Source organism: Dryobates pubescens, chromosome 5, assembly GCF_014839835.1.
Source record: "Dryobates pubescens isolate bDryPub1 chromosome 5, bDryPub1.pri, whole genome shotgun sequence".
Taxonomy (NCBI): domain Eukaryota; kingdom Metazoa; phylum Chordata; class Aves; order Piciformes; family Picidae; genus Dryobates; species Dryobates pubescens.
In genome coordinates, this window is record NC_071616.1 from 25,042,642 (window position 1) to 25,070,539 (window position 27,898).

Here is a 27,898-nt window from a genome sequence, read left to right on the forward strand (position 1 = left end):
GTCATAACAGAATTTTTCAAAAGCACAGGTATGTCTCATGAAGAAACAAATAGGGAATGAGTAGCTTCTAGATTGTTTCAGTTTGGTGAAAGGAAAAGTTCTGTATAGCAGTAAGAAATTTTCAGCTCCAGACCAGTAAATCTGGTTCTTTCTGAAGTTGCTTATACCTTATTGTCACATTAACTCATCCTTTTTTCCTTCCCATCCCCCTACTGTCGCCCCCCCCCCCCCCCCCCCCCCCCCCGAATACAGAGCATGGTCTCTGTCAGCCTTAGTAATTCCAAAATTGTTATATTTTCTAGGGAGATTTCTTGGGTGTCAAACTTAGCATTTTCCAGCAAAGGTGTTAGATGTGCAGAAATAGATCTGCCATGTTGTTTTCATTGGTCTTTTAAAGGCATCTAAATCTCTGAATATACTAGCCTCTACATGTGGTATTTTTCTCTTCCTGAAGAAATTATTCTTTTGTTCTTATGTAATTCCAGTTAGGCTGTGTGTAACAAAACCAAAAACAGACCAAAAAAAAAAAAAAATCAAGTCCATCTGTAATGTGAGTACACTGTCAACCACTGAAAACTTTGATCTACAAGAAATGACTGCATGGCATGGCAACCTTAACTGTCTTGTCAAGGTTTCTTTTCTGTCTTTCAGTCCTTGGTGCTGATTTTGTGAGCCACAGTACAGAAATCAGCCTCCCTGAACTATGAGGGTGATGCAGTTCAGACTTACTTCAATCACAGACTTTCTATATTTGCACTTTCCTTTTATAGCTCAAAGTTAAAAATATATTTCTACATCAAATATAGCACTCAAACACCTGTAATGCAGTTTGGTAGTTAAATTACTGTATCTGTATTAACTGGAAACTATTAACTTCAGTAAAAGTGCAGCAGAACTTGCTACTGTCAGAAATAAATCTACCTTTCTATTATCTTGTTCTCCATTGTCAGTTGTTACTTTTACAGATGATAGGTACACCATTAAAATATTTTCCAGTTGTCTTCTGTATTTCCAAAAATACCCAATCTGGCAGATCTTTATACTTCTTCTGTTTGCAATGCACAGCTCTGCTTCTCTTTGTATTTTCTGTAGTTTTTATTTACAACTGGTGCAATGGGGTGTTGTGTGTTCACTTTCATCCTACAGTACTTCAAATAAATTCCCTCTATTCCACCTGTCTCCACTTAACAATACACATTAGAGCTTAAGTCACATCCACATTATTGCTTTATATAATCCTATTCTGAGAGGTGAATTGTTTAAAGAACCCCATGAACCAAAAAAAGGGGAACACAAAAAGGGGGGGCGGGGAGGGAGAGAAAACAGGAAAGAGTTCTGTAAGAGTTACAGCTTTTCATGCACCTCTGATATAAAATCCACTGGCTTTTATTTATTTATAGGAATTTTGATTTGAGGACTATGACTAATATTTTAAGAAGGAAAGTCTAATAATACTTTTGCTTTTATCATCAATATAAAATACATTATGACCACAGTGGAACTGATCATAACTGAGAAGAGAAGTCAAAGGCAAAGCAGCAGGATTTGGGAGCCTCATCTTGCAAATACTGTGGGGCACTGTGCTTTCTGATGTGTTATGCAATGAAACAAATACAGGTAGACAATACTTTTATATGCTTGGAGTCACCACTCTTCCTTGGTTTTGGATTGTGTATCAAAACTGTGTGAGATGCATGTGACAGCAACTGCTTGGAGGTAGGAGGGAAATATCTTTGGGACTGATTCCCAGGAGGTAGGTGGTGATGGTTTCTCTGGGATCTCATCACATATGAGCTGGTCAGCCTGGCAAGGTTGCAGCATCCCCCACAAGCTTGTCTCTCACATGGAGACAGATTCTGAGCACCCTAAATTCCTGCTCACCCCAAATTCCTGCTCACCCCATCAGCAAAAGCACTGCTTAGTTCTGAAATGCCTTCAAAACAGTCCAATTACAGCTCTTGTCATGGGCATGAAGAAAATTTGTATAGGAATCAGGGTGCAGGGCACATGCTGTGGAGGCTACATCTAGCTGATCCTTTAATTTCTCAGTTGTAAAGGATATTCTGAAGCTATGGGATAAAACCTGGCACTGCTAACACCTTTTTATGCAATATCTGCACAATTTCACCAAGATTAGATGCCTTAATTTCTTATGATAAAGAAAGTTAAGAATTCCTTTTGGTTGAAAATAGCTTGCTTCTATGACTTTGGTTATTAATAGTTTACCCAGAACTGATTTGAAGCATTTTGATAAATGTTCAGAACTTCGCAACCTTGTATTTGATCATTTATTTAACTAAACTACTTAGTATAGTGTGAAGAATATCTTCAAAGTAACAGCTTGTTTAAAACTCTATCTACATGAGTAATTAATTAGAAGTAACTTGTAATCTTTTGATATAGCTAGTGTGAAATATGCTTAGAAAATATCTTGCTGTAATTTTTTTTTCTTCTTTAAAACAAACAAACATACAAACAACTCCCCCAAACCAAATCATGCCTCTGTTCCATTTGGTTCCTCTGGAAAAATATCTCTTTTATGAGCAGGCCTTCCTTTACATCATTTATACTTTATAAATAACTTTTTATTTTAAGTTAGCATACTTTCTCAGGATTTCTTATTAGGATTTTCAGTAGTTCTTCCTTAATGGTGCTTTGTCCTCAAGGTGCTTATCTAATAACACATTTCCCTTTTTTATTTTTGAATTACCTCCTTCAACCTACTTTTCCTTCTGAATTAGCCACTTATCTAAATAGAAGAATTTATGTCTTCTTTTGCCTAATGTTCATTTTAGGCAACTTTCCACTCTATGTTCACATGGAAGTCCCCAGTAATCCTGATTCTATGTCACTTAAGACTTCAGATTATATTATCCCAAAGCTGTCCTGTTGCGCTTCTCATTGGAGGAAAACCCAGCTGCCTGTTCCAGAAGGCAGCAATAGTGTTCTTCAGGAAAGACTGCCATGAGAACAGAGAACCAGAGGACATGCCCAAAAGCAGTGGTTACATAGGCCTCACAGAGCATGAGTCTCAGTTTATGCTGCTAAATAATTTTGACAACTGATTTCTCATCTAAGCTTACATAATCACATCAGGTTGGAAGGGGACAACAATGTGTTTTGGGTGGGGTTTTTTTAGTTTTTAAAGTTCTATAAAACTTCACCACTCTGTTAAGAAGTGCTGTTTCTACTGCTATAGATACTGTCAGCTCCACACTCTCATCAGCATTCCCCAATGGACTGATGAGATTAAAAAAGCAGGTATAACAACCTTTTAAAGGTATTTCATATAATATGTCATGATGCTCTCTTTAAAAAGATGTATAGAGACAAACAATGGCAATAAAACATTTTTTCAGTGAATATAGAACTGATTAACAACTCCTTAAGAATTTTTTTCCAAGGGAGTCACCTGACAAAGATGTCAGAAATCATGTCTAATAGTATTAAGCCTCTCCATTGGTGGTACAAGTAAAACTTCTTTAACTATGATTAATTCATGGGTAACACAAATGTTCACAGTGCAGTAAATAATGATAAAATCAGAGCAAAGTGATGTGGCTTTTAACTTTCTGAAAGAACATTAAGAGAGTCCAAGATAACATTATACACCTCAGTGCAAGAAGAAAATACTATACTTTTAGACTAGGTGACTGTAAAGCAAACTTTGTTAAGGGTCAAGGATCACAGAATCAACCAGGTTGGAAAAGACCTCAGAGATCATCAAGTCCAACCTATTACCTAATACCTAACACCTCATGACAAGTAGACCACGGATCCAAGTGCCACATCCAATCCCCTCTTAAATGCCTCCAGGGACGGTGACTCCACCACCTCCCTGGGCAGCCCATTCCAATGGCAAATAACTCTTTCTGTGAGAAGCCTTCCCCTCACCTCCAGCCTAAACATCCCTTGGCATAGCTTGAGATTGTGTCCTCTTGTTCTGCCACTGATTGCCTAGGAGAAGAGACCAACCCCCATGTGTCTACAACCTCCTTTCAGGTAGTTGTAGAGAGCAATAAGATCTTCCCTGAGCCTCCTCTTCTCCAGACTTAACAACCCCAGCTCCCTCAGCCTCTCCCCATAGGGCTTGTGCTCAAGACCTCTCACCAGCCTCATTGCCCTTCTCTGGACACACTCAGGTATCTCAATGTCCTTCTTAAATTGAGGAGCCCAGAACTGGTCACAGTACTCAAGGTATGACCAAACCAGTGCCAAGTACAGGGGCAGAATGAATTCCCTGCTCCTGCTGGCCACACAAGGAGTTCTTGAGTAGTTGAAAAGAAGTTAACACAGTATTGGATTTAAAAGTAGAGGGATAGGAATGGTAAAGAAGTAGATTTACCTCTGTGCACAGAATAGACAAGATCAGTGTTAGAAAGACTGACAAAAAATTCAAGGGTGGTGTTGAAGAGAGACCCAAGAATTGTCCCAAAACCAGAAGTTTGTGTGCATGGAAGTGGATTCCAAGAGGGTGTGCTCCATGGCCATATATGTAGTTCCCCAACACTTACTTTTAAAATTTTTCTTAAAGGTCATTTCCTCCAAGTCATTCCACACGACTGTATTTGCTCCATTTGCAAGGTCCTGGAGAGCTCTGTAGAGATGACTTCCTATTAGCTGAAACAAGAAGTCAGAGAGGAGAGTGAAATATTATTTTTTATTAATAAAAACTAAGAAAAAAAAGACATTTTAAGACTAAATGATCCAAAAGTTTTATTAAAGTTAGAGGTTAATAATAGATTAATACAGTGACTAGCAAGCAATACTTCAGCAATAATGCAAGAAAAGCAGATGAAGAGTGAAAGAAAAAGCAACTTAAAGATAACTCAAACTTATTTAGGAAAATAAGGAAATTATAGATTTCAAGGAGAACTAGCAGAACTGGAGCAAGGTATATCACAAGGGAAGCAAATACTAATACTGACAAATACAAGTGTCCTTGGTGGTAGAAACTCCTCATGGAAAATGCAGTAGGAAGTTTTGCTAACTGCTACTGTAGTCAAAAAAAGCAGGTAGGAAAAAAGAAAAAGTCACTTTTGTGACCATATAACTCTAGTGTAGAGCACTGCAAAAGTTTCTGATCTTCTTCTTGTGGTCGTTTGAGGCTGTGCCTTTAAGAACAAGCAGTGCTGAGACACTGGCTAAATGTTTTCGGTACTAGAACCAAAACATCCTGATATTCTAAACGAATTTCATTGGTGGATAAACAAAAATTCAGCTTTAGATTGTAGAGCAGTTGGAATTTTTTTTCCTCAGTTCAGTTCGGTTTGGGGAGTTGGGGGGAGTTTCAGCCTGTTCTCCCTGCCTGCTTCTTCTGCGAACTGCTGGAGTTGGCCTTCAGATAAGCAAACACTAATCCTGCATGGGCTTTTGAAGCTTACTAACAGCTCTTTCCCTTAGTAACTTGCCTTTCTCTCTCTCTCACCCCTTTTTGGGGGAAAAGGGAGGTAGGGGGGGGAGAGAGGGGGTTCCAAGGAGGGGATCCCTCCCTCAGGGAGGGATTTTTGTTGTGTTATTTCTCTTTGCTGTATATTTCTGTGTATATATTGTAAATACCTGTATATATTGTGTTATATATAACCTGCTTTCCATATATGCTTGTAAATATATAGCTTTGCTCTTTCGACTGGGCTAGTTGTGGTTTCTTACTCTGTGGAGGAGGGAGAGCTAAGCCCTCTCTCAACCTACCACACTTCTCACTAACTCCAGACAGAAACAGAATGTTTTTAAGAAAGAGGAACTAAAAGTAGTAAAAAGAGTTCTTTAGGAAGAGACAGTAAAAAAAATTGATTAAGTTTAGGAAAAACACATACAAAACTATGGGTAGAATAATGATTGTCTGGTGCTCCAGTTTCTAGCTTTGTAATGGAAGAATGAAAGATTCATATGACACAGAATGGCAATAAATTCAAAAGCGATCAAAAGAAGTGATTTTGAAACAAAGCAAGTTGCATATAGAGCTCATTGTCACGAAACAATCTGAAGGTCTAAAAGATCAATAGGCATCACAGTGAGGTTAGACATTTATCTGAAGGTATATAAATCTGCAGGCAGCAAGATATCATCCAAATTCTGCCTGACAGGAGTTAGAAAATTAGCTCTTACTATGGGTTATTCCATAATCACTTCACACATCACCTTCTGAAACATTTGGGGTAAGACCTTTAGTTTAAATGCTACAATAACAGGAGCAAGGAATTCCAAATTGCACTTCTGGAGGGTTAGGGAAGAGGAGAGTGCTTAAGTCATTACCAAACTGCAAATAACCATATACAATGGTAGCCAAATACAGAAGGATAGACAACATCTACACCATATATTTTCTCAGGGCTATTCTAGCTTTGAAAGCAGAAGGGTATAAATAGGCAATGTTTGCAGGGCAAAAGAAGTTCTATCAGGGTAAGTGATACAGCTGGGGAAAGAAACCAATAACAAAATTTCTTTATGTGTTTAAACCATTATTTCTTCCAAATGAAGTTCCAGAAACATCATGACTTTCCTGTTTGCTTCTCAGTAAATACCATCTGGTGTTATAAAATGTATTAATTCTCCCTATAAAGCTTGACTAGCTCATTTCATATGTGCTAGTTATTGCTGTAAAGAGAAAAAAAAAGCAGGTTTGCTTTTTGAAAACATGACCTGGCAGCATGAAATATTGCTTTCTGAGGGTTCATCTGGGTTTGTAGTCAGAATCCGGATTTTAGACTGACCCCACAGCAGCCCAAAGAGAAAATGATCCTGACAGTCCTTTCTAGTGATGTCTAAAATACAGGATTACAGGTAAATCCTTGCTATCTCCTTTGGTTTAAGAGAGAGAAGAGTGATGTCATCTTCTCCCTGATAAATACTAATATCAAACTTGAAGTAAAAGTGAATTCTATGCTCCAAAGGAATATGCCTGTTGAGTGAAGCTCTGGAAAGAGTCAAACTGAATAGCAAAAATGACACGTAGATCAATAGAGCCAGAATATCAGTCTATAAATTTAGATCCTTTGCCTTTTGAAAAAGGACATCAGAGGAAGGGCTGTCACTGACTGGCTCTGGTATTTCCCTACAGCGAATATCAAAAAAACCCCTTCCAGCATGTTGATTTTAATTATGCAGTTATATTACTATTATATGCTAAAATATCCATTTTGAATACTGAGCTTTTTATTTTCCATTCAGTCCTAGATTTGCAAGATATGTACTTTCTAACCCTTTCCCTATTTTTTTTTTCTTTATGCGTTTTTTATTGCTTCATTGGATTCTTTATTCTGTTACACTGGTGACAATGCTTCTTTCCCTGGTTCTCTTCTCTCAATTCCGATACTTACACTACTCAAAGAAGAAATGTACAACTGTATGAGATGACAATAGTCTACCTTAAGGCTGAGATTCTCATTGTGACTCTCTTTTGGACATCCAGAAAGCTATTTTAAGAAAACACATTTACATACTTTGTAGATGCTTGTATTCTTTATTGGTCTTCCTGTTCCCTGTTTATCAGTCTGATTAATTTCTCAAGCAGATCTTCAGCACTAAAATCCCATATAATTTACTATAAGCTATTTGGCAAATGCGTAGACTCCCTTTGTTTATTTCTGCACAAGCACATTTAATTTACTGCTAGATTTTTACAAATGTATTATCACACCAAATACTGTTATCAGTATAAATATGCCTTCAGTTTAATTTATACCTAATTAAAAGTCCTATTTCCTTGCCATAGTCAGGCATAGTGTTTCACACAAAGAATGAGTTGAAAGGCAAGATTTGGGAAACTAGATGAAATGGAGTTCTGATCCACAGAAATATCTTTTCTCTTTGTTATAAAAACTCAACTTAAATGGAAAAAGAACAAAAAGCAACTAAAAAAAACCCACACCCTTTAGTAGATACTAAAGACATTTCAGTTTATAGATCTTAAGAAGTTGAATTTTTTTCTAGTTGCATTTTTTTGTCATTTTTTAACAAATTAATGCACTAGTAATGCTGCTTTCCTATATATAATTGTCATAATTGTCATAATTGTCATAATTGTCATTGCTTTCCCATATAACTGTCATTATATGAATTGAGATATAAATATACAGGAAGGAACAGTGACATTTGTATTGCAGGTATGTATGCTGTAACTTACATGACACATGGAGGCTTAGTCTCTAAACCTCCCCTTACAATACAGTTAATTATTTTGCAATAGTAGGTTTCAATAGTTTTACTGAAAAGGAAATGTAAAGTAGATGAAAAAATTGAATTAAGGTTGCTAACATCCCCTTTGCTATTTGAAACACTACCTCCCTTCTTAGCTGACTTCTTAAAAGAAAGTAACTGTATCTTCATTTAGTCTTGACTGGAAAGCCAGTATGTGGTGATGTTATTTATAACACACTGCTCATTAATTTATTAGAGTCCCACACAGACATTCCTTGTCTTTCCAAACCTGTGAAATATCCCGGTGTCTCTGCAAGTGACTGTTATTGTTCATGTCTCTTCATTTGTCTTCCTGATGCCCAAACCTGCCATTCTTCTAATAGTGATAGATATAACACATTTCAAAAGATGCCCAGCCCCTCTGAAATAATTACAACTAAAAAAATCCACCCTCAATAGAGCAGTTCTGGGGCAATGGAGGAAATTCCCCTTGACTCTCATTCTTCCCTTAATTCTCCCAAGAAGTTCTTTGTGAGTAATTAATGACACTCTGGCTGAAATCAGTCTGATGTGGCCTGCTCATCTCTTTCATTGCAACTTAGCAAATAAGAACCTTCTGTGACCTGTATCAGAAATATTCCATCTACAGTACTCAGAATCCAGTGACTTTCTGTTCACCTCTGGTGAAAGAGAAGTTCTGTAATATCTCTGCAGCTCTGGATATGTTGGAGCCTCTCCATTCCCCATCTATCTTTACCAGGTATTCATCGTAAAACTGTTAGCATAGCAAAGCACTGGATGATGCATAATACTTCTACACATGTCATTAGTGCAAAATGACCATTTTGCTGGTGTAGGCTGTCATTATTTGATACCTTCCCTTTCTTCTCTTCTCTATAGCCTTTTTGTTGGCTCTCCTTCTGTTTCAATCTTTTTCTTGTCCCAGTGGCAGCCACCTGGGATGTGAACAAAAGATTGACTGACCTTGGTCAATAGGACTGCTTCACACATGATCCATGGTTCAGAATTAATTTGGAGTCACAAAGGAGAGTCTAGGTAATGAGTCTGACATATAACAGGAAATCAAACAAATGTCCTGACATGGGGAGAAGCTTTATTGTGCTGTATAATGTTGCTGGCATTAAGAAAGAAATAATGCTTCTGAATAGAGAAAAAAAAAAGTATTTCTTTACAGTCATAAAATTCCATCATCATTTTTTGCTAGTTAAGAGGTACAGAAACATTCTTTCTCTATTTATGATCTTTGTTTTTCACTAATAATTAAAAAAATGTGTTTGTAAAAAGCCTTCATTTTGGACCATTGCAGTACTCATCTGACTGGCTGCATCCACTGATACACACAGAAGAGAACTCACAGAAAGAAATTTCTTTTACAGTAACTTCTAAAACATTTTAGAATGTCAAGTCTCCACACAAGTACACAGACATCTAGAATATTTCTTAGCAGTTCCAGAAATCTAGAAGGTCCAGAAGTAGCTGTTTATAATTATTCCAATAATTCATGGTCTTCAATTACAGAGGACTTCATTGCCTGGAGGATGCCCCTCCACTTTACTGTAGATTTGCATACTGATTACAAGCATATAAATTATTGACAGCTCTTTTCAATACACTACAAACTGAAGGGCTTTAAATAGAAAGTTTCCTTCCTTCTTGCATTCAAGGGCTCAGGTAGAGCTACTCTGGAGGAGACAGACATGACACTGCCTCTCATACACTCCATTTCTGCTCTGTCATCTCTTTTTTTTATCTGAAATAAGCCAGTTCATTATTCAGACCAATTCAATTGTCCTTTGTCTAAAAAAAAAAACCAAGAAGAGGAAGCCTTTTTCTTCTTGGTTAAACCTCTGTAGTGAAGGTAATAAAGACTGAACTAATGAGATTCTGTGGCACTTAAACAAAAAGCAATAGAAATGGATGAGGAATGCTATTATTTGTCACAACGAAGGCAATCAATTATCGCAACAAATGCAATCAATTATCGCAGCAAATGCAATCAATTATCACAATTGCCCTATGGAAACGTATTACACCTGTTCTTTATAGCACAGCTCCCTATGGGAAGATCCATTTTTTGCAAATACTGAGATTGCCAAGAACCTATTTTGTACAGTTTCTTGTCTTTGAATTATTTTGTCTCTTCAGAAAAGCATGGTTGAAGAGGAAAATCTTTTTTTAAAAGAACATTTGTCAACTCTCATCATCATTTTTCAGAACTCTAATTTCAGTCCCTTCCAACAAGTTCTGCCTGGTGCTGTGGTCCTTCCTGCTTCATTCATTTAAAAAAAAAAAAAAAAAAGCAATGTAGTAGCATGGATAAATCTTTTGGGATTCTACATTAAATGCAAGGTCTTGCATACTGGGCTGGCTTACATCTGTGTAGCCCTTTTGATGTCTCTTGGAACACCACTGCAGATGTACCTTGTAGTAGGCATTTGAATTGATTTACATGCCTGCTTCTTTATTTTCCTCCTGCTCTAAGGGCTGCACCCTGAAACATTTACTGCACATTGGAGGGGTTAAAGTGCTATGTAGGCCCTCTAAGGACAACATAATTGCTGAATCAAAATCTCCCATGAGAATGTGAGTTTTGAACTTTGCTTTTGAGGCTGAAAATCTCCGTTTCTCAATATAACAGATTGTCAGAGAATAATCTCCTAATAAGATGCATGTAGATAAACAGGGGAAGAGAGAGGAGCAGTCCTTTGAAATAGTATATACTGAAATTCAGGCAGCGGATCTTTAGTTTAGCAAGTAATTAAACACATAAATAATCACATGAAGTTCACTGGGACTACTCATACACACAGTTATGTGTATAAGCATTTGCACTATTGGGATTTAGTGATGAGAATCTAATTAAACAAACAAAAATGGTTATCAACCCAAACTGGGTTGAGTCACTGTCAGAACTGTGCTGTGGTTGCAGGCTAGTGCATTGTTATTCTAGATGGGAGATATAAATCAAAATTCCTTATTTCATTAGGTGTGGGTCCTAGTGTTTTATTTTGCAATATCTAGTGTCATTAACATATTTCAGGGACTATCAAAGAGAAGATTCTTAGAGGATCTGTGGTTGCTAGGAGACTGGTACTTCAGTCCTGCAAATCTTCCACACTGTGAAGAGCAAACTGGAAATAATCAGGTTTTCCTGCCAGACAGCACTCAAACAACTGAAGTTTATGGCTTATTGTTTAAAAATTGTGATTTAACCTTAAATTGTGCAGAATGGGACAATTTAAGAGTTGGATTTTTCCAAGTAGGCATTTTGTCTTGTATCTACCCTTAAATGCTCTTAAGAATCAAGAGCTGTCTGGTATCTAGAAACTTGGATTCAGTGTGCTTGCAGGTCTCAGCCACCACAGAGAGTATTGAGCTCATTTAAGACAGTTCAGAGAGTTTTACTATTCCCAGGCCTACCATTTCCATTCCCATACATTTCACATAATCTGCACCCTGAGCAGCCCCAAACCTTTATCACCTGCAGTTCCCTGCACTTTAGGGACCTCCCTACATCCAGCTATAGCAACAGCTGGTACATTTGTCTCCCCGACACCTAAATATCTCAGAATGCAAACGTTCAGTGACAGGGGTGCCACTGTAAATTTTGTGCCACACGGACAACATTCCCTAATTTTAATTTAAGAAAATAGTTCATATCTTCTAAATCAGGGTATTTTGGTTGCAGTGTCTGATAGAGCACAGTAAGAATCTCAGAAATCTCTGAGTTTTGTAATTTGGTAATCTTTAAAGTTCTCTGTTACTTTAGCACCCAGGATACTTGCTAGGCACAAGGCACGCTATTTTGAGTGGAGTAACACTTGTGCTCACAGCTGCATATGAATTGTGTGCTTTGCTGCATCATTACCTTTAGTACAAAGGTATTAACTTATGAAGAATTACGCCTGCTTTCTCATTCATGGCTTTTCAGCTGCTCAGTGTAACATCCCAATATTAAACCCCAATCTATAGCCCACTGGAGTCAGCTTTTTCATGGAATTTGGGTCTGATTCTGTCTAACTGCAAATGGCCTCATTTCTCAGCAGTCACCAGGAAAAGAATCTGATATTTCACTGTACTCATCCCACACAACAGCCAAACTCTTTGCTCCCTCCTGTAAATATAAAGGTATATGAAAGAAAGTGTTCATGGGAATATAACAGGCAGGGGAGAGGGGGAAAGGGTGAAATCATAGCTGAAGACAAAGTGTGAGGAACTTATTCCCTTCAAGAAAGGGAAAGTCTTCTTATAACCTTCTACTTATTCTGTAATGATTCAAATCTCATTTAAGCACTTTATAATTTCAATCAAAAACCTGACAGTTCCATGCAATTATATGTCCTGAATATAGTATTTGTCCTCTACTATGGTAAGATTATATAGTACTAGCAATATGGCTGAATCATTGACAAATTCAACCTCAGCTATCTTCTCTTGCTTGCCTTGGCAACTAAACTATTGAATTCCAACAGGATGAAATCTAAAAATAGCACTGCATGAAGAAAGACTGCAAGCAAAGCCACTAGATAATACAGGCTCAATGCTCCTGTGAAATGTGACATGTGCAAAAGCCAGATGTAATTTTAACAATACGGCTTCCTCCTTGACAAAGGAATCTCCAGAGTCTGATTTAATGTCTCCACAGTAAAGCCTAACAATTCCACGTTTTGTGTAGGAGTGAGAACAGACTTCTTTAAACTAACAGAAAAGAACCCCTGAGAAGAATGCTAATGCACAGCGTGGTGAAAAGAAAAAGAGAAGACCTCTTTTGACCCTGTAGCAATTAAGACGCCATACAAAGCCAACTTTGAAGTCACCTTAAAATTATTGCAATGACACAACTGGAATCAGGAGTGCTGACAGAGAACAATAACAACATGGCTTTGCCAAAACCAAAGTCAGTGCATATTAGGAAATATTTTACCTTGTTTACTAGGCAATATTGGAGTGAGAATCTGGCTGGCTCTTACGCACGAATTCAGAGAGGAACAAGCAAAAGGAGAGTTTATTCTTTCTTATCCTGCCTAAAAAGAAATTTAGAAAGAGATAGATTAAGTAGTTAGCAAACTACCTGACGGCCTGGGAGAGTACGGTTCAAGTTCCTTCTGCCTTTTATCATGATTGCCCAACCTTGTGACTCCCTTAAGGAACTCAAATGCTGTAAAATAGGTATGTCTCTAAGCTCTGTCTTATTTCACAGATTAATTTAATGGTAATTAACAGTCATCATCTTGAGGCTTTCACTGAGTTATCTATATAAATACATCTATATGTTATATAGATATATGACTATATAACCATCCCTTATCTTGACCTCCAGGCAGATAGCAGAAGACACTTTACAACTTTAACAGCAAAGAACTAAGGGATGCAACTTTTTAAGCCTGTTTTACAGATGCATATTTTCCATGTACCCTAACATCACTGAAGACTCAAATGTACCATGTAAGTTTTGCACTAGTGTATTTTGATAAAATAAACCCCAAACAAGTAACAACTAATAGCACTCTATGAATATGATATCTTCTCTTCGCCAAACTTAGAGTTCCCTTTCACATAAACGAAAGTGGTAACTAGAACTTATTCCTTTGTTTCAAGTAATATTTTAATTCCCTTGTAGTCTGCTGTGGCTTTGGGGAGACCTTTTTTTACCTCATTGATAAAGTTATTAGAAAGATCCTATTCCTCTGGTAAAGAGAAAGACTGGCTTGAAGGAGGAAGACCAAAGATCTCTGTAACTTTATTCTCTGGCCTCATTCTTTTGTTGTTTCAGTAAAGTTCTCTTAAACATTTACAGGCACAAATCCAAACAATCTACCATAGGCCATGGCTTTTCATTAATTGAAATAACCATTGTTCCAGAAATAGATGTAGCCCCACTGGTATGACTTTGAAGCACCAAACATTGGTTGGAAATAAGGCAAAAAAATAAGGTGAATCAATAAAGAGATATTATTTTCCACCAGTGCTGTGACAGAAGTGAAAGCTTTGCCTTTCTTTTCAATGAAATATCTGTGACATTGTCTGGGTATATTGCTGCATCTTATATATTTCACTCTTCCCTGTCCATAGACAAGTTTGTAAGTGACAAAAGGCATGAACACAAATGTTCTATTTTTAGGAGACTCACACAACTCCCCAGAACATTGGTCCCAAGGAGCTAATGGTGCCTTTGGAACTGACTCATGTTGAAGGCAATAAAGCAGAGAGAAAATGCCTTTTATTGGAAGGAATGTTTGTGTTGGTTTATGTTGTCTTGCTTTTGTGCAGGAGCAGTCACAGTCACAGAAGAGTCAGAAAGGACCATGAAAGGTGTCCAGTCTGTCCTCCTATCCCAAGATAAAAAATTTATATGTAAATCATTCCAAACTTTATAGGACATCCCATAGGTATTTTAGAAAATTCCTCAGTACATAACTATCTCTGTGATTAAAATAGTCCACCAACATTTTCTCTGAGTCTTTTGGCTCAACTTTGAGCCCATTATTTCCTATTCAGACTACAATCATAGAATCATAGAATCACAGAATCATAGAATCATAGAATGGTCCAGGCTGAAAGGGACCTCCAAAGGTCATCTAGTCTGACTTCTCCACAGCCAGCAGGGACATCCTCAACTAGACCAGGCTGCCCAGGGCCTCATCGAACCTTACCTTGAATATCTCTCCAGGGAAGGGGTCTCAACCACCTCCCTGGGTGGCCTGTTCCATTGTTCCACTACCCTCATAGTAAAGGACTTTGTTCCTAAAGCCACTGCCTCTTGTCCTGTCAGGCAGGACCTGCCCTTGGTAAAGCCATGCTGACTGTCAATCATCTCCCTGTCCTGAATCATCTCCCTGTCCTCCATGTGTCTCAGCATGGCATCTAGGAGGATCTGTTCCATGATCTTCCCGGGCACGGAAGTGAGGCTGACAGGTCAGTAGTTCCCAGTGTCCTCCTTTCTACCCATTTTAAAAATGGGTGTGATGTTTCCTTTAATAAACATGCTAAATGGTTGCCTTCCTTTCTCTTTACAGCCATCTTTTCCCTGCTTGAAAACAATCATCTTTATTCCTTCCAGACTTGGTTTTGCTAGGAAGAGTTTTCTAGTTATCTTAACATTCTGAATTCCACCTTCTGAACCCTTCCTTATCTATTGACAAACAGGAACTTTTAAAATGGCAACTCCTGTGGCTAAATACTTTAGCGTAATATTTGTAATTACAGTTACCAATATTTGTAATACAGACACTCAAATAAGTATACTGGCAATGTGCAATCGGCAGTGCCATGCCTCACTTTAAGAGACACAAGATACAGCTAGTAAATTATATTGCATTTTCCTCCGGTTCCTCAGTCCTTGCTCACTTAAAATTATCAGTTTTCCTGTTGCTGGTGGGGTCACACTGTGTTCAATCTAGCTGAAAGTGAAGTGTACAGAGGGTCAGTTGGACAAGCAGCGTGGCTTCTCTGTCTTAAGCTTCTGCAATTCTATGACATCATATGATGCTGAACAACCGTGAAGAAAACATAGTTCACCAATCCATTCTCATAAGACAAAAGTGCTGCTGTGTCTTTACATCATAACGAAAAGGAAAATGCTGCATGTTTATGGCTGTACTTCAGCTGGTTAGATTGTCTGGAAAGGCTTTCCTTTTCATATGAGTAGGATGTACAACTGCTAGCACCACAGTTCCTCATCTCTGCTGATGGCTACAAGGACTATTTTTAATATAACTAAGCACTTCAATCACACCGATCACATGCACAAGTTCAAATTATCTGATGGAGAAAAAGTGTACTAAAAATTCAAGTGTAGTCTGAATTGTCATTTTAAGGCAGGAAGCCTTCTGATTTCGATAGTCTTTGTTCAGGTTTCACTGGATGGTTTGCCAAGCAACACAGATATGGGTTCTTTTGGGACTATTTTTTTGAGAGACACTATGGCATTTCATGCTAGCTAAGAGTGTTGGATATGACAGAAATCAGCTTGACACGTTAAAATAGCCATTTAAAAGCAGACCCTCTAGTGGTACAAATCAGCAAGGCTTGACATCACCGGAGCTCTGTTAATTTACCACTGTTGGGAATCTGGCTCTGAGACTTTATGGTGTGAAAATGATACTAAGGAAGTAAACCAAATATCCTAAAATATTAGGAAATAAAACAGCTTGAGAATGTTATGTTTTCCCAGGCATGCAAAAGAGAAGGCTGAACATTATAGTTTCAATTTAATTTGTGTATATTTGATATATGTGCAAGCATGCTGCATTTGTCATGGAGATCTTAAAGGCATGTCTTGAGAAAAATGTCCAAGATTTCTATTTTACTTTACTTTTGTTGTGGTTATGACTGACCTTCTTTCAGACAAATTTTCAGTGAGGCTGGACCTTATGCTAAGGATTTTCAAAAGGCTAGTGATGAAAAAATCTTCAACCATACAGACAGACAAATAAATAAAATAAATAAATATATATATAAAGGAAGACCTACTGTATGCTGATGGTCAGTCAGAAGCTCAGGATAACTTAAATGTGGTCCAGTTATTATAGGAACACCTTGCCTTATCTTTCATTAAGAATGATAGTGAACATGAGAACAATTGTAGTATATCCAATTAAGAATGAGGAAGGTTTAACAGAAACAACCATAATTAAGGCATAGAAATGGAGATGTAGGTCTTCTCTTGGACTGTAAAATAATTATGAGCCTCCAATGTGATGAAACCATAGGAAATCTGAGACAAGCACTTCAGATATACTTTCTTTAGAGTCACTGAACCATTCATATTATTATACAAGGCACTACTAAGTTGTTTTGTATATCATATACAGCTCTGCATACAGCTTTCAAATCAGACTTAAGTTAATTTGGAATTGATCCGGAGAAGGGATGCTGAAATGACTGATGGAAAGTAGTATGATCTTCTGAGAGCAGAGAGTCATGTCTTGTTTTTCCTCCCAAATAAGACATTTTTTCATAAATACATATGGGAATCTATAAACAGGATGGGAGTAATAATCTTTAAACATAAAACTGGTACAACATCAAACAGAAATAACTGGTCATACAAAATTTAACATGGTTAGAATCACTCTCTGATTTCAATCAGTTTAGTAGCAGTAGAGAACATAGAGGGGGAAAAAATATCTAACTCTTTCCAGATGGTGTCCAGCAGCCTATGGACACTGCGTGACAGAGTATTGCTGTTCTGGAGATGCACATTCAGGTGTGGTGTAAAAATTTTGGGTGCTGAACATAGTCATCTGCTCTAAGAATTAAAATGACAATTTCTTTATTGAGTTGGGTCCATCAATGCTGTATCTTAATTGTATGCAGTCAGTCCAAAACATCTGAGCTTCTATTTATGACTAAATTTTAAGGTGGAATAGTTCTTCATTCACTCTATGAAGCATCAGAAGGTGGACCCGAAGATGGAGGGAAGGCTCTGAAGGTTCAATACTCCTCCTCTTGGTGGTGTTGAGAGATTTGGTACATCTTACTCAGAGTTACTATGTCTAAACAACTTGATAGCTGCTTTTCCTCAGGTCAGACAAGCCAAACCCTCATAGTTTTATGAAAACAAAAAATAAAATCCATAACTTAATGAAATCCTCCCAATATTTCTAGCAGGTGTTATGTTTCCAGGGGAAAGTGTCCAACAAGTTCCTTATTATTGCAATAATATGGGATATTAGTCTTGCCCTCTTCCTTCAGTGTTCAGTCTTTTTATCCTTTATATTTTAACTGTATCAACATGATATGAGAATAGTGGAGATGTTGTATGGCCCATGGGTATTGAGGTATGTTTGGGGGTGATACTTTCTGAATAAAATACCTATTACTGTGGCAACCGAGGAGAACTGGACTGTTTTCTTTGTATGTCCATGATGATTACAGGCAAGAGTTTTACAGAAAGGTTCTTCTTTTGTAAACTTTTATCAGACGTATTCAATACACAAAGTCAAATCAAATTCAGCCAGACACTTCCTTGAGCTCTATTAAAGTTTCTATAGATTAAATTTAGTCTTTCTTCAGGCGTCACTAAAGAGGTACTTTAAAGACTACAAAGGAATCTCTATAAATTGATTAAGAGTGTAATTAAAGATTGATCCTAACAAATTATGTAGTCTATAAATTTTATTAAATCAAATCATTTATTCTTGTACCCTATTAAGAAAAGAAAAAAAATAAATAATGAAAATGACCACAGGAGTTCCTTTCAATAAAACCAGTACCATTTTGAGCATAAAAGAATTGCTGAAGTGAAATAGTTGTGATGGAAAACATGTGACAGTTTACAAGTTTGCCAGAAGTCCAGATGACTTCAATTGTGAGTGAACTTTCATTTACTGTTTTCCACATCACAGAAATTAAAGCAACTCCCACAGTACAAAATAAGTCGAAATAACAGGCAGACTAAATGAGCAGCAGTAACTTCCTGTGATTCTTTTCACACACATTTGATAGAAACCGGACCAAATGCCTATCCAAAGTCCATTGAAGTCAATGGGAAGAGCAATGAGCACTGAGCCAGGCTCTGGGTCCTGTCCCTCTCTTTTCAAGAAAAAAAAAATAAATAATTGTAATAAAAGCTGTTACTGCCAGGGTTTTCCTCCTTTTTTCACACATACATTGGGAATGTGCAAAAGGATGGAAACTGAACTCAAAATCTTACGGGAAGGAAATTTCATTACAAATCTGGAAGCTCTAAAATCTCTTGATCACTTCAGAAAGTGACAATACAATCAAGAAAATAAAACAAACATAGGATTTTACCAATGCAGTTGCCATGTGAATTGAATGATAGATACTTTATCAGCATTTTCATTCAATAATCAACATTGATCATATAACCAAAAAGTCAAAGAATTCAATCACTATATTCAGTTTTATGTATGTCAATTACTAAGAATGTTCTGCCATTGTCTCCTTAGTGGTTCTTAGGCTATCTGGAAAAAGCCCACAGTAAAATTGCTTGGGGTTTCCATTAACAGCATTACTGTTTTCACTCAACCCAGCTAATGACTGTGTTCTCAAAGAATATCAATTTGCAATCTAGGATAAGAAGAAGGTGGGGTTAAGAGGTGCAGGATACTTTTTGAAAGAGTTCTACTGATTTGTCTTTTGAATACCTGCTCCAGAATTAACTTTTTAATGCTCAGCGCTTCCAGAAAGGAGAGTCTTGAGAGTTTTTCTGTGTTTTACATTTGCTCTTTTCATATACTTGGAAACAATGCTTCTTAGGCATTGCCTGAAAGTTCTTTCAGGCAAAGTTGCCACACAAAGTACTTTTGTAGAAAGGAAAATCTTCAAACCAGTCCCAGTATTTTAAGTAGAAACTGTATATGGAAATAGAGAATATTGAATACCTGAGGGCAACGATTTTGTTAAAAGCCAAAATTATTTACTTTTAGGCTGATTGAATGAATTCTTTAGTTACATTGTACTGATATGTTTTTAAAAATCCAGGTGTTTAAATCACAAGAGATGTTTCTGTAATTAAAGGTAATTACTGAACTTAATTAAAATATTTTATTTAAAGAAAAAAAATTTGCACATCTTCAATCACACTGTTAAGATCAAGCATCAAGAAGCACTTGAAATGGATCAACCTAATAAACAACAACTTATGAATGACATACTGGAAAGGACATTTTTATATCAAATTTTACTTCAGTCTTTCTTCATGAAATAGGTCCCAACAAGACTTTCAGGACAACATTGGTCCTTAAAATGGCCAATTCAGAGCTTTTTAGAATATATTCTAAAATCTGCTCAGAAGGACACATCAGATAAGAGCCTAGATAGAGAAAGATGGAGGATGATGGAAGTGCACAGGCACTTTCAATGGGATATGACTAGGAAACAGAAATTTTGCCTTAGCAAAACTGTCACCTCATTAAAACAGAGCTGTTTCCAAAAACCACAGAATCTTAAAATAATTTTAAGTTGCTAAGGCTTTTGGGGGGAGAAAAGGAAAAGGAGGAAAAAAAGGAAAAAAAGAAAAAGAAAAGGTAGATGACTAATTATAAATACTTAACAAAAAAATGAGGAGGAAATTAAAAGGATGACAAAAGATCCTTCTTATGGAACACCATTATCTGAAAAGATAAACTGTTTGCTAGGGCATTCCCCTGAAGAAGATTTGGGCTTTAGTCCGTTCACGTACTCGTATTTATGTATTATAAGTAGATCCCCATCAAAAGAAGCAACAGAGTATTGAAGTACTGCAGCCCAAAAAGGGCTCTGACCTAAGTCAGAGCATCCTTCTTGAAGAGGATTGAGCTGAACCCATTGCTCCCACATTAGAGAGGAGCCCTCTATTTTTTTGCTGCACAGGCTGCCAGGGAAAGGTAGACGATGCCCTTAAAGGTCCAAAGGATAACTGACCATGTCACACAAAACAAGCAGTTTTTACAGTAAGGAGCTACAAAAAAGGCCCTACCACAAATAAAACATTGGGGGGCGGGAGGTGGGGGGGGAAAGGTTAATACTTCCTATGGAAGCAATTGCACCTTGGTTTAGTTTTCTGGTTTGTTTTGGTGGCAGGCATTTGCTGTGTTTATTTTCCCCAGTAATTTCCAGTCAGGACTGGCAGCAAGTGACTCACCTGCATTCACAGATGAGTATAGCCAGAAAGCCAGCCTACAGCTCCTTTTCTTCATCCTGTGCTTTAATCACACAAAACACCCCCCAGTCCAACCTTTTGAGTGCAGCACTATTCAAAGCACTAGGCAAAATCAAGGCCAGACAGCTTTCCCTTACATCTGTAGAATCTGCCATAACAGAAGGACTGAAATCAGATATTCCAAGTACGCTTTATTCATGGGTTCGCAGGTTCAAGGCAAACCAAAAGTAAAGAGGCCCTGGAGTAAACGATGTTGAGTCTCCCCAAAATGACAGGAATGTGATGATTAAAGCAGTTTTTGAGAGTTCATCTCCAGAAAACCAAACTGTCAAGTCCAAGGGGCTGCCAGCAGCTTCCTATGTCTAAGGAGAAAACCCCTGTGTGTCATTTTCTGGTCAGTAACACTTACATTATTTCCTGCATACTACAGAATACACACGGATTCAATGGATAGATACCAATTAGAGAAAGTATCCTGGGCATGACTTTCAATCCCAAAATCTGGGATTTATCATGATCAACCCTGTGCTTCCAAAAGATTTGCAGGGACCATATAAACGTGTATTGCATCCATTACTGAAGCTGAGGAGGGCTTTTCCTGCAGCTGGCTTCTTGTGTACCAAGTTATGGTGACTGCCTAAAGTCCTTAATGTATGTCATCAGACACTGGCACGCAAACACCAGACTGGCTGACAACTTATCTAATAAGCAAATCAACAGTAAATGAGAAGAGGGGAAGATGGGTGACCCAATGAAAAACCCACAATTTATCATTTGGGATGTTTTATTAGGCAGCTTGACAGATTTCCTGCTGGTTAACTGATTAAATTTACATTTCCCTATTTTTAATCTTTGATTTATTTCATACTCAAATATGATTGTTAGCCATTAATCAATAAGGTTTAAAGTGTCTATGATTAATGAGCAATGCCTTCAGTATAAATAAGAGATTCTGTGATGCTGGGATTTATCTGGCTCTAGAGATTGCAGGATTGCTCTGAGTGCTCATTCCTTAGTCACAATAAAGTGGGACCAGGGGGACTGAGGAGATTCTATGCCAGTGGTGTGATAGAATGAAATGGAAGCAGCTATTAAGGATCTGCATGAGATTATGAAGAAAAAGAAATCAAAGAGTTAACAAGACTATGCTTTCAATGGAAGTAATGACAGAGAGATTAGTGAGTCTCTGTGCTACAGCTAAGTAGCAATTTATAACATCTATACGATAAGAAGAAAACAAACACATTCGTGAAATAACCACCTACGGCTCTGCCGAGATGCGAAGATTCAGGGCTATAGGGGTGCCGCGCTGATGGCAAAGGGTTAATGGAAACCCTGCTGCAGCTGCTGGCAGAAGGACCTGAGGAAGTACCGGACTTCTAAGCTACAGACCGGGTTAGCAGTGAAAGGGTTAACGTAGCGCCTCCATGTATTGAGATGTTAATTGTCGAGATAGTGTATTACTTGAGGAAAGTGATTTGATCACTTGAAACTCCCACTAAGGAGGCAAGCTTGTGTCCCTTCCATCTGTCGGGTTCTGTGAAAGATGACGAATTGAGCTCAAAACTCACGTGTGATGAAGTCAGGGTCCTTCCCCAGCCGGCGGAGCCCTGCTGCCATGCCCACCTGGCAGAGGGGAGCTCTGCATTTCAACTTTCCCTCTGAAACCCAGGAGGCACAGTAACCTGTTACTTGCTGCTGCTCGCTCGTTGGTTTTTGGTTTATTTTTTTCCCCTCCCCATTTTCTGCCTCAGCGCTACAACTGAGTCATTCTGTTGCCCATGGCTCGTGGGTATACAGTGCTCCTGCAGCGTGCTGCATTATTCCCCAGTTCGTCTGTCAATGTTATTTTCAGCTAATGCAGATGTGGGCTTCGCTCACCGTCGCTTTGTAGACACTTGTCGAAAACGATTTGGAAAGCCTTAACTATGCATAAATCTGCAGAGTGAATGTTTTCTTTCATTCACTTGCTCCTATTATTTGATTTCTTGTAGGCCTCTGCGGCAGAGATGGAGAAAATAAGGTAAGTGAGACAATTTATTTACATCTCATTATAGAGAAGAAATGTTGTTCAGTTGCACAAAGAATGATACAGGCACTTAGAAAATGTTTTGCTTAATGTGATCAGCGTGAAATACTGGATTGTATGATGATGCAAGGGAAGAGACAAAAGAAAAGGAATGTGGTTATTCTAGTAAATCTTTTACAGGGATGTCAATTCCAAAAACGTGTTTTACACACAAATATGTTTTATTGCCAGATGCACAGGATATTTGATTACATAAATGTTGTACTCACTTGTCCATTTACTGCAAGAGCCTGTCAATCCATTTAATGAGGAAAGTGGATCAATGATTCATAAAAAAGCTGAAGAAAATATAGGCTTGACTTCAAAGCATCTAATTACTGTGGCTTGTTTCAATATAATGCTGTAACACTGGTGTTCGATTTTTGTTTTATATTGTATACCAGCCAGATAAATCTTGTCTCCTCCGTGTTTAAAATGTTGTCATGCTGTACCAGTTTCTCAGCACATCTCTGTGCTTTAAGCAAAAGGAGATGGCTTTTATAAACATAAGCTTTCCATCCCATGTCCGAGTGCAAGTCTGCTTTGGGGGAATATTGCTTTTGTGTATGTTGCTGAGAAAGGGGGGGTGAAAAAAAGAAAAAAGAAAAAAAAACAGAAGAAGAAGAAAGCATTCCAGCCCTTTTTTAAACAGCAATAAAATTGTGTCTAGGAATTAAACCCCAAGGTGTTACAAAGTGAGAAGCTGAACTTTTTACTACCTTTTAAATACTTTATGGATCTTATTTTAATAATCCAAAATGCTGGCCATTCTCTTACTTGGTTTAATTAGACAAGCCCAAATTCCTCCTTTCAACCTGAAGAGGCCAGTTAGTGACAACTGTTGTCCAAGCACAACTTTTTATATTTCTGGAGTTTGGAAAGGCTATCCTGCATCATTAGAAATGGAGAAAAGTTCTAAAATTATGGAAATAACTGGGGACAAAGTGGCAAATGTAAAAGAACAGAGAATTGACCAAGTGTTTAATGAATTCTGGGCTGAAAAAAAATAAAATCCTGGTTTTCATTTGTGAAGGGGAGGTTATGTCGCTTCCTGGGGACTTGGAAACGCATGTTTGAAAGTTTCTAACAGATTTTATAAAGAAAGTGCTTCAGTTGTCCTTTTTTTTGGGTTTTTTTTTTTTTTTTGTAGTGTCTCATACTGATTAAGGATTTGTAACTTTGGAGATGAAAGTACAAAAAAAACCTGTGCAATATATTATGGCTGTGCCTGTATATAAGCACTATAATGCTAAAGCTGCAAGTTTTTCCTGAGTAATGACTGAGAAAGCACCTCGGTAAACAGTCTTGTGTTTAGTCAAAATTTCAACCAAGATCAGGTGTGGTATAAAACACTTATGTCATGAATTAATCTCTTAGAAGATGCAAGCAAATATATATTTACTTGTTTGCTTGATAAGCATGTGCACACATATGCAATACAATACTTGTAAAACTTTCTTGAGCATGCTTTGGCCTCTGCTTTTAGTAAACAAGCTCTTACCACATTTGTAATAATGGGCTGCAAAGTCCAGGGTAATGAGCTCAGGAATGTATTGAAAAGGGAAGAATTTGCTGTCAGGAGTAAACAACCATAAATTTCCACTTTTCTAATCCCCTTGTTTTGCACTTGTGAAGCAAGCAGCAATCCTCATCTCAGTATTTCTTGAGTATTATATAGATGGAAAAGCCCATACTGCCTGCTGAAGGAAGTGGGAGTTTAGCTATTAATTCCAACAAGAGAGGGGTCAAGCTGTGTCAGGAGTTTAATGAGGTTTTCTGTTTACAATTCTTGTGTGCAAAGGTTGCTTCTGTTGGAGGCTTGTCCTCATCACCCCAGCCAGTATAAGGCCAGTGCAAAGGCTCCCTATATTCCTGGAGGGGTGGGGGGTGGGTCTCTCCGGAGACCCATCACAGAAGTTGTACTGCTCCAGCCTGAATTTTTCCAGGCACTCTGTCTGTAGTGATTGTCTTGGATGCAAACTGGCAGAACTCTTAGCAATTTAACATCTGGGGCAGTTATTGTAAATACCCAGTGAACACTCAAATCTGAGAGAACTGGGTTTTTCATAAACTTATCTGAGTCTGGCACCCCAGAAAAAAACATATTACCTTGCCCTTTAAGCACAGTAGCTTCAGAGAGGCCATGGAGGGAAACATCCTGAAGCTAGTGGAAGGAAGAAATAAACAAGAGGGAAAATGGCAGGTCAGGCGTTTTTTGTTACAGCCATTCCCACACAATACTTGAATATGTTCTGCTCTTTCCCCTGGCCCCAGCTCCTTCTCCATTCTCTTTTTGCAACCAGCTAAGATGTGCCATCCCACACGAGCTGGGATGGTATGGGCCCAAGGACTAGTGGTTATTCCACACCAGCTATAGAGCTGGAGTACACAGAATGTACAAGGCTCCTGCAAAAGAGAGAGGAGAAGGGAATAAGGAATTCACAAAAATGAAACAAACTGAAACCTTGCTGGAGAAACAGGAGAAGAGGAGGAAGCTGGCTATTCACAGGACAACCTACACAGCCAGGTTGAAAACTCTCAGGGTTATAGAGATCCATGTTTGCATTCCTTAGTGCACTTCAATACAAGGTCTTTTAAATGTGCAGAACAGGCACAGAATATCACACTATTCAGAAGAGCTGCTCCACACTGACTATCCTTGGGAACCCACAGGGCCAAATGTTATAAGGCAGTTCTGGAAGTCTTAGAGTGAGCTCTACATATTGTCTAGCACAATGCATGTGGGGCACCCCCAAGAACTGGGGTTGCCTGTCTCAGACAGAGGGGCAAATGCAGGAACCTGTGTAATTGATCCACTGATGACCAATGCTTTATTGAGCTCTGAATTCACTGAGCTAGGGCAACACAAACAGTGCATAATATAGCAAAACACCTCCTGGTGTTGCATTCCTTCACTCCTCTGAGTGGGGGAATCTAGCTGGGAAAATACAATTTGCCTCTGTAATGTAGCAATATATTCTCCTTGCAGGCCACAGGGCCACCATGACCTGCAATGTCACATCCTGTTCTTTCCTGCAGGGGCTTGGCATGACAGCATTACAAGTGGAAGGAGCAGTAGGAAGCAGAGGTGGGAAGTTATCAGTATTCAGTCTGACACAGGGAGAACTTCCTCTAGAAGTGGAAACATGCTATTTTGTGGGAAAAAAAAAACAGCTAGAAGGATCAGTTACTGCAATGAAGTCTTCACACTGTGAAGAATTCTTAGCAGTGCATAGTGTTTATAGCATCTCAAGGTACCAATACATTAGGCAGGAGGCAAGGCTAACTACTAATCACAAACCTCTTAAGTATCTGCATTTATGTAGGTTGGCTGTGTATAGTTACACAGTCACTTTAAACATTAATTACTTCTGATTACACTCTTTTAAATACAGTTTTCTGGATTTAATTCTTTTTCATGTCTATAAACAATGACTTAAACTACATTTCAAATATACCTATACTATCTTATTTCTACTCTTAGCAGTTGCTGTCTTTGGTGTATATGTTCAAGATGAGCACATCCCTTCCAAGTCTGAGTCTTTGCAGCTCTGTGGTGGCTGGCACATAAAATTGCAAGCACTCTGGAAATTGCTCCTTTAAGTCAGGTTGAACCCATATCATGGCTAGATGTGCAAATGAAAGCTCAGTTCCACTGTAACTCCTGTACGAACTCGTGGTAGCTTTTTATTTACTTCCATTGAATCCTGCTTGAAATACAGGTTGTAACAATCAGCTTTCAGGGGAAAATGTTGTAAGGTTTGGCATAAGATAGCTCCAGATGTATTTTTGTGCAGAAATACTGACCAGACTCTCAGTGTTTTTTACTTGTATGACTATCTCACTCCATGGGAAATGCCAGTTAAGGAGACAGAGATTGTTCAATAAAAGCTAGCTTGCTCTTTTTCTCTTTCTTTCTTCGCTTTCTTCTCCTGAAATTTCAAAGGCAATTCAAAACTCTGCAAATCTATACCCATAGTTCTAAGATTGTCAAGATCTACAATAGGCTGTACTGTGTATCTAAAAGTATATAAAACAGGACACATCATCAACACCATCAACTGCCAGGCTCAATTAATTAGTGCCTGTAAAGAAGTGTATTCTGTTTTCTAGATTGCAGTGTAACCACAGTATTCCCCAACTGTGGATTAATCTAGTTTGGTAGCATCAATAGTGGCTCTACTCTAATCATCCAGGGATCTCTGATAAAAGTGATCCATGTCTCAAGGAAACTGAAAGGTGATGTCTTCATTTCATTGTAGTCTTTGTTTCAGAACATATGAAAGTGATTTGTATTATTCACACATCTGGTAGTATGTCAGCACCTTGATCCAAGTCTTTTGAATTTTCAGACCTGGACTTTTCTCAAGCACGTTTGACTTAATCTGTGGTAAGGAAAGAATATCAGTCTCTTCAAAAGGAATATCAGAGAAATGTGAGGTCCTAGAGAAAAGTTTTCAGTGGCAGTTTAGTGAAAATGTGAGTACCTTTCTAAATGCTCACTAGATCATGCTGCCTTCCTTGCACTCAGTATAAATATAGCCCTTTTCATATGCTAATGAACACATTGCAATTTCCTGCCATCCCTACCTTGTCCTTGTTCCTTCTCTCAGCCTGTATCTACATTAATTTTACCATAGTTACTTGAACATAAGGAGAGGACCTTTTTATCTAGAAAGTTAACCAAAACCCATGGTTTACTTTACCCTAAGTCTTGTCTTCACATCCACAGCTGATATAAAAGGAACTGGAATTCCTTTTAAAGAGACACAATGCCACAGGACAGTAGCAGAGTTGTGCAAGCAGCAGCTCCAGTATCTGCTTAACATTACCTGCAGGCTCTAGCTGATGCTTGGACCTGAAACCCCAGCTGAGGACACAAGCAAAGAGGTATCACAGGGAAAGCTCAGAAGAAACAGGGCACAGGGAAATGCTGATGTGAAAGCACCATGAGTTTGGGGTCATTAGAAGTCATGGTAGAAAAGTCACCTAGCTGGGTGAATGCTGGTCCATTTAGAAAGAAGAATGGAAATAAAAGAGAATTAAAAGCGGTTTTTCAT

General features: G+C 38.1%; 1 protein-coding gene across 1 annotated transcript in view; it reads left to right on the top strand.

Moving 5' to 3' along the window:
- Positions 1-27,898, top strand: part of BEGAIN (brain enriched guanylate kinase associated) — a 153,140-nt gene that overhangs the window by 13,990 nt on the left and 111,252 nt on the right. Inside the window, exon 2 of the mRNA XM_054161839.1 lies at positions 22,765-22,793. Within this exon, the coding sequence (XP_054017814.1) occupies positions 22,765-22,793 (29 nt within the window). The remainder of the gene's footprint in view (positions 1-22,764; positions 22,794-27,898) is intronic.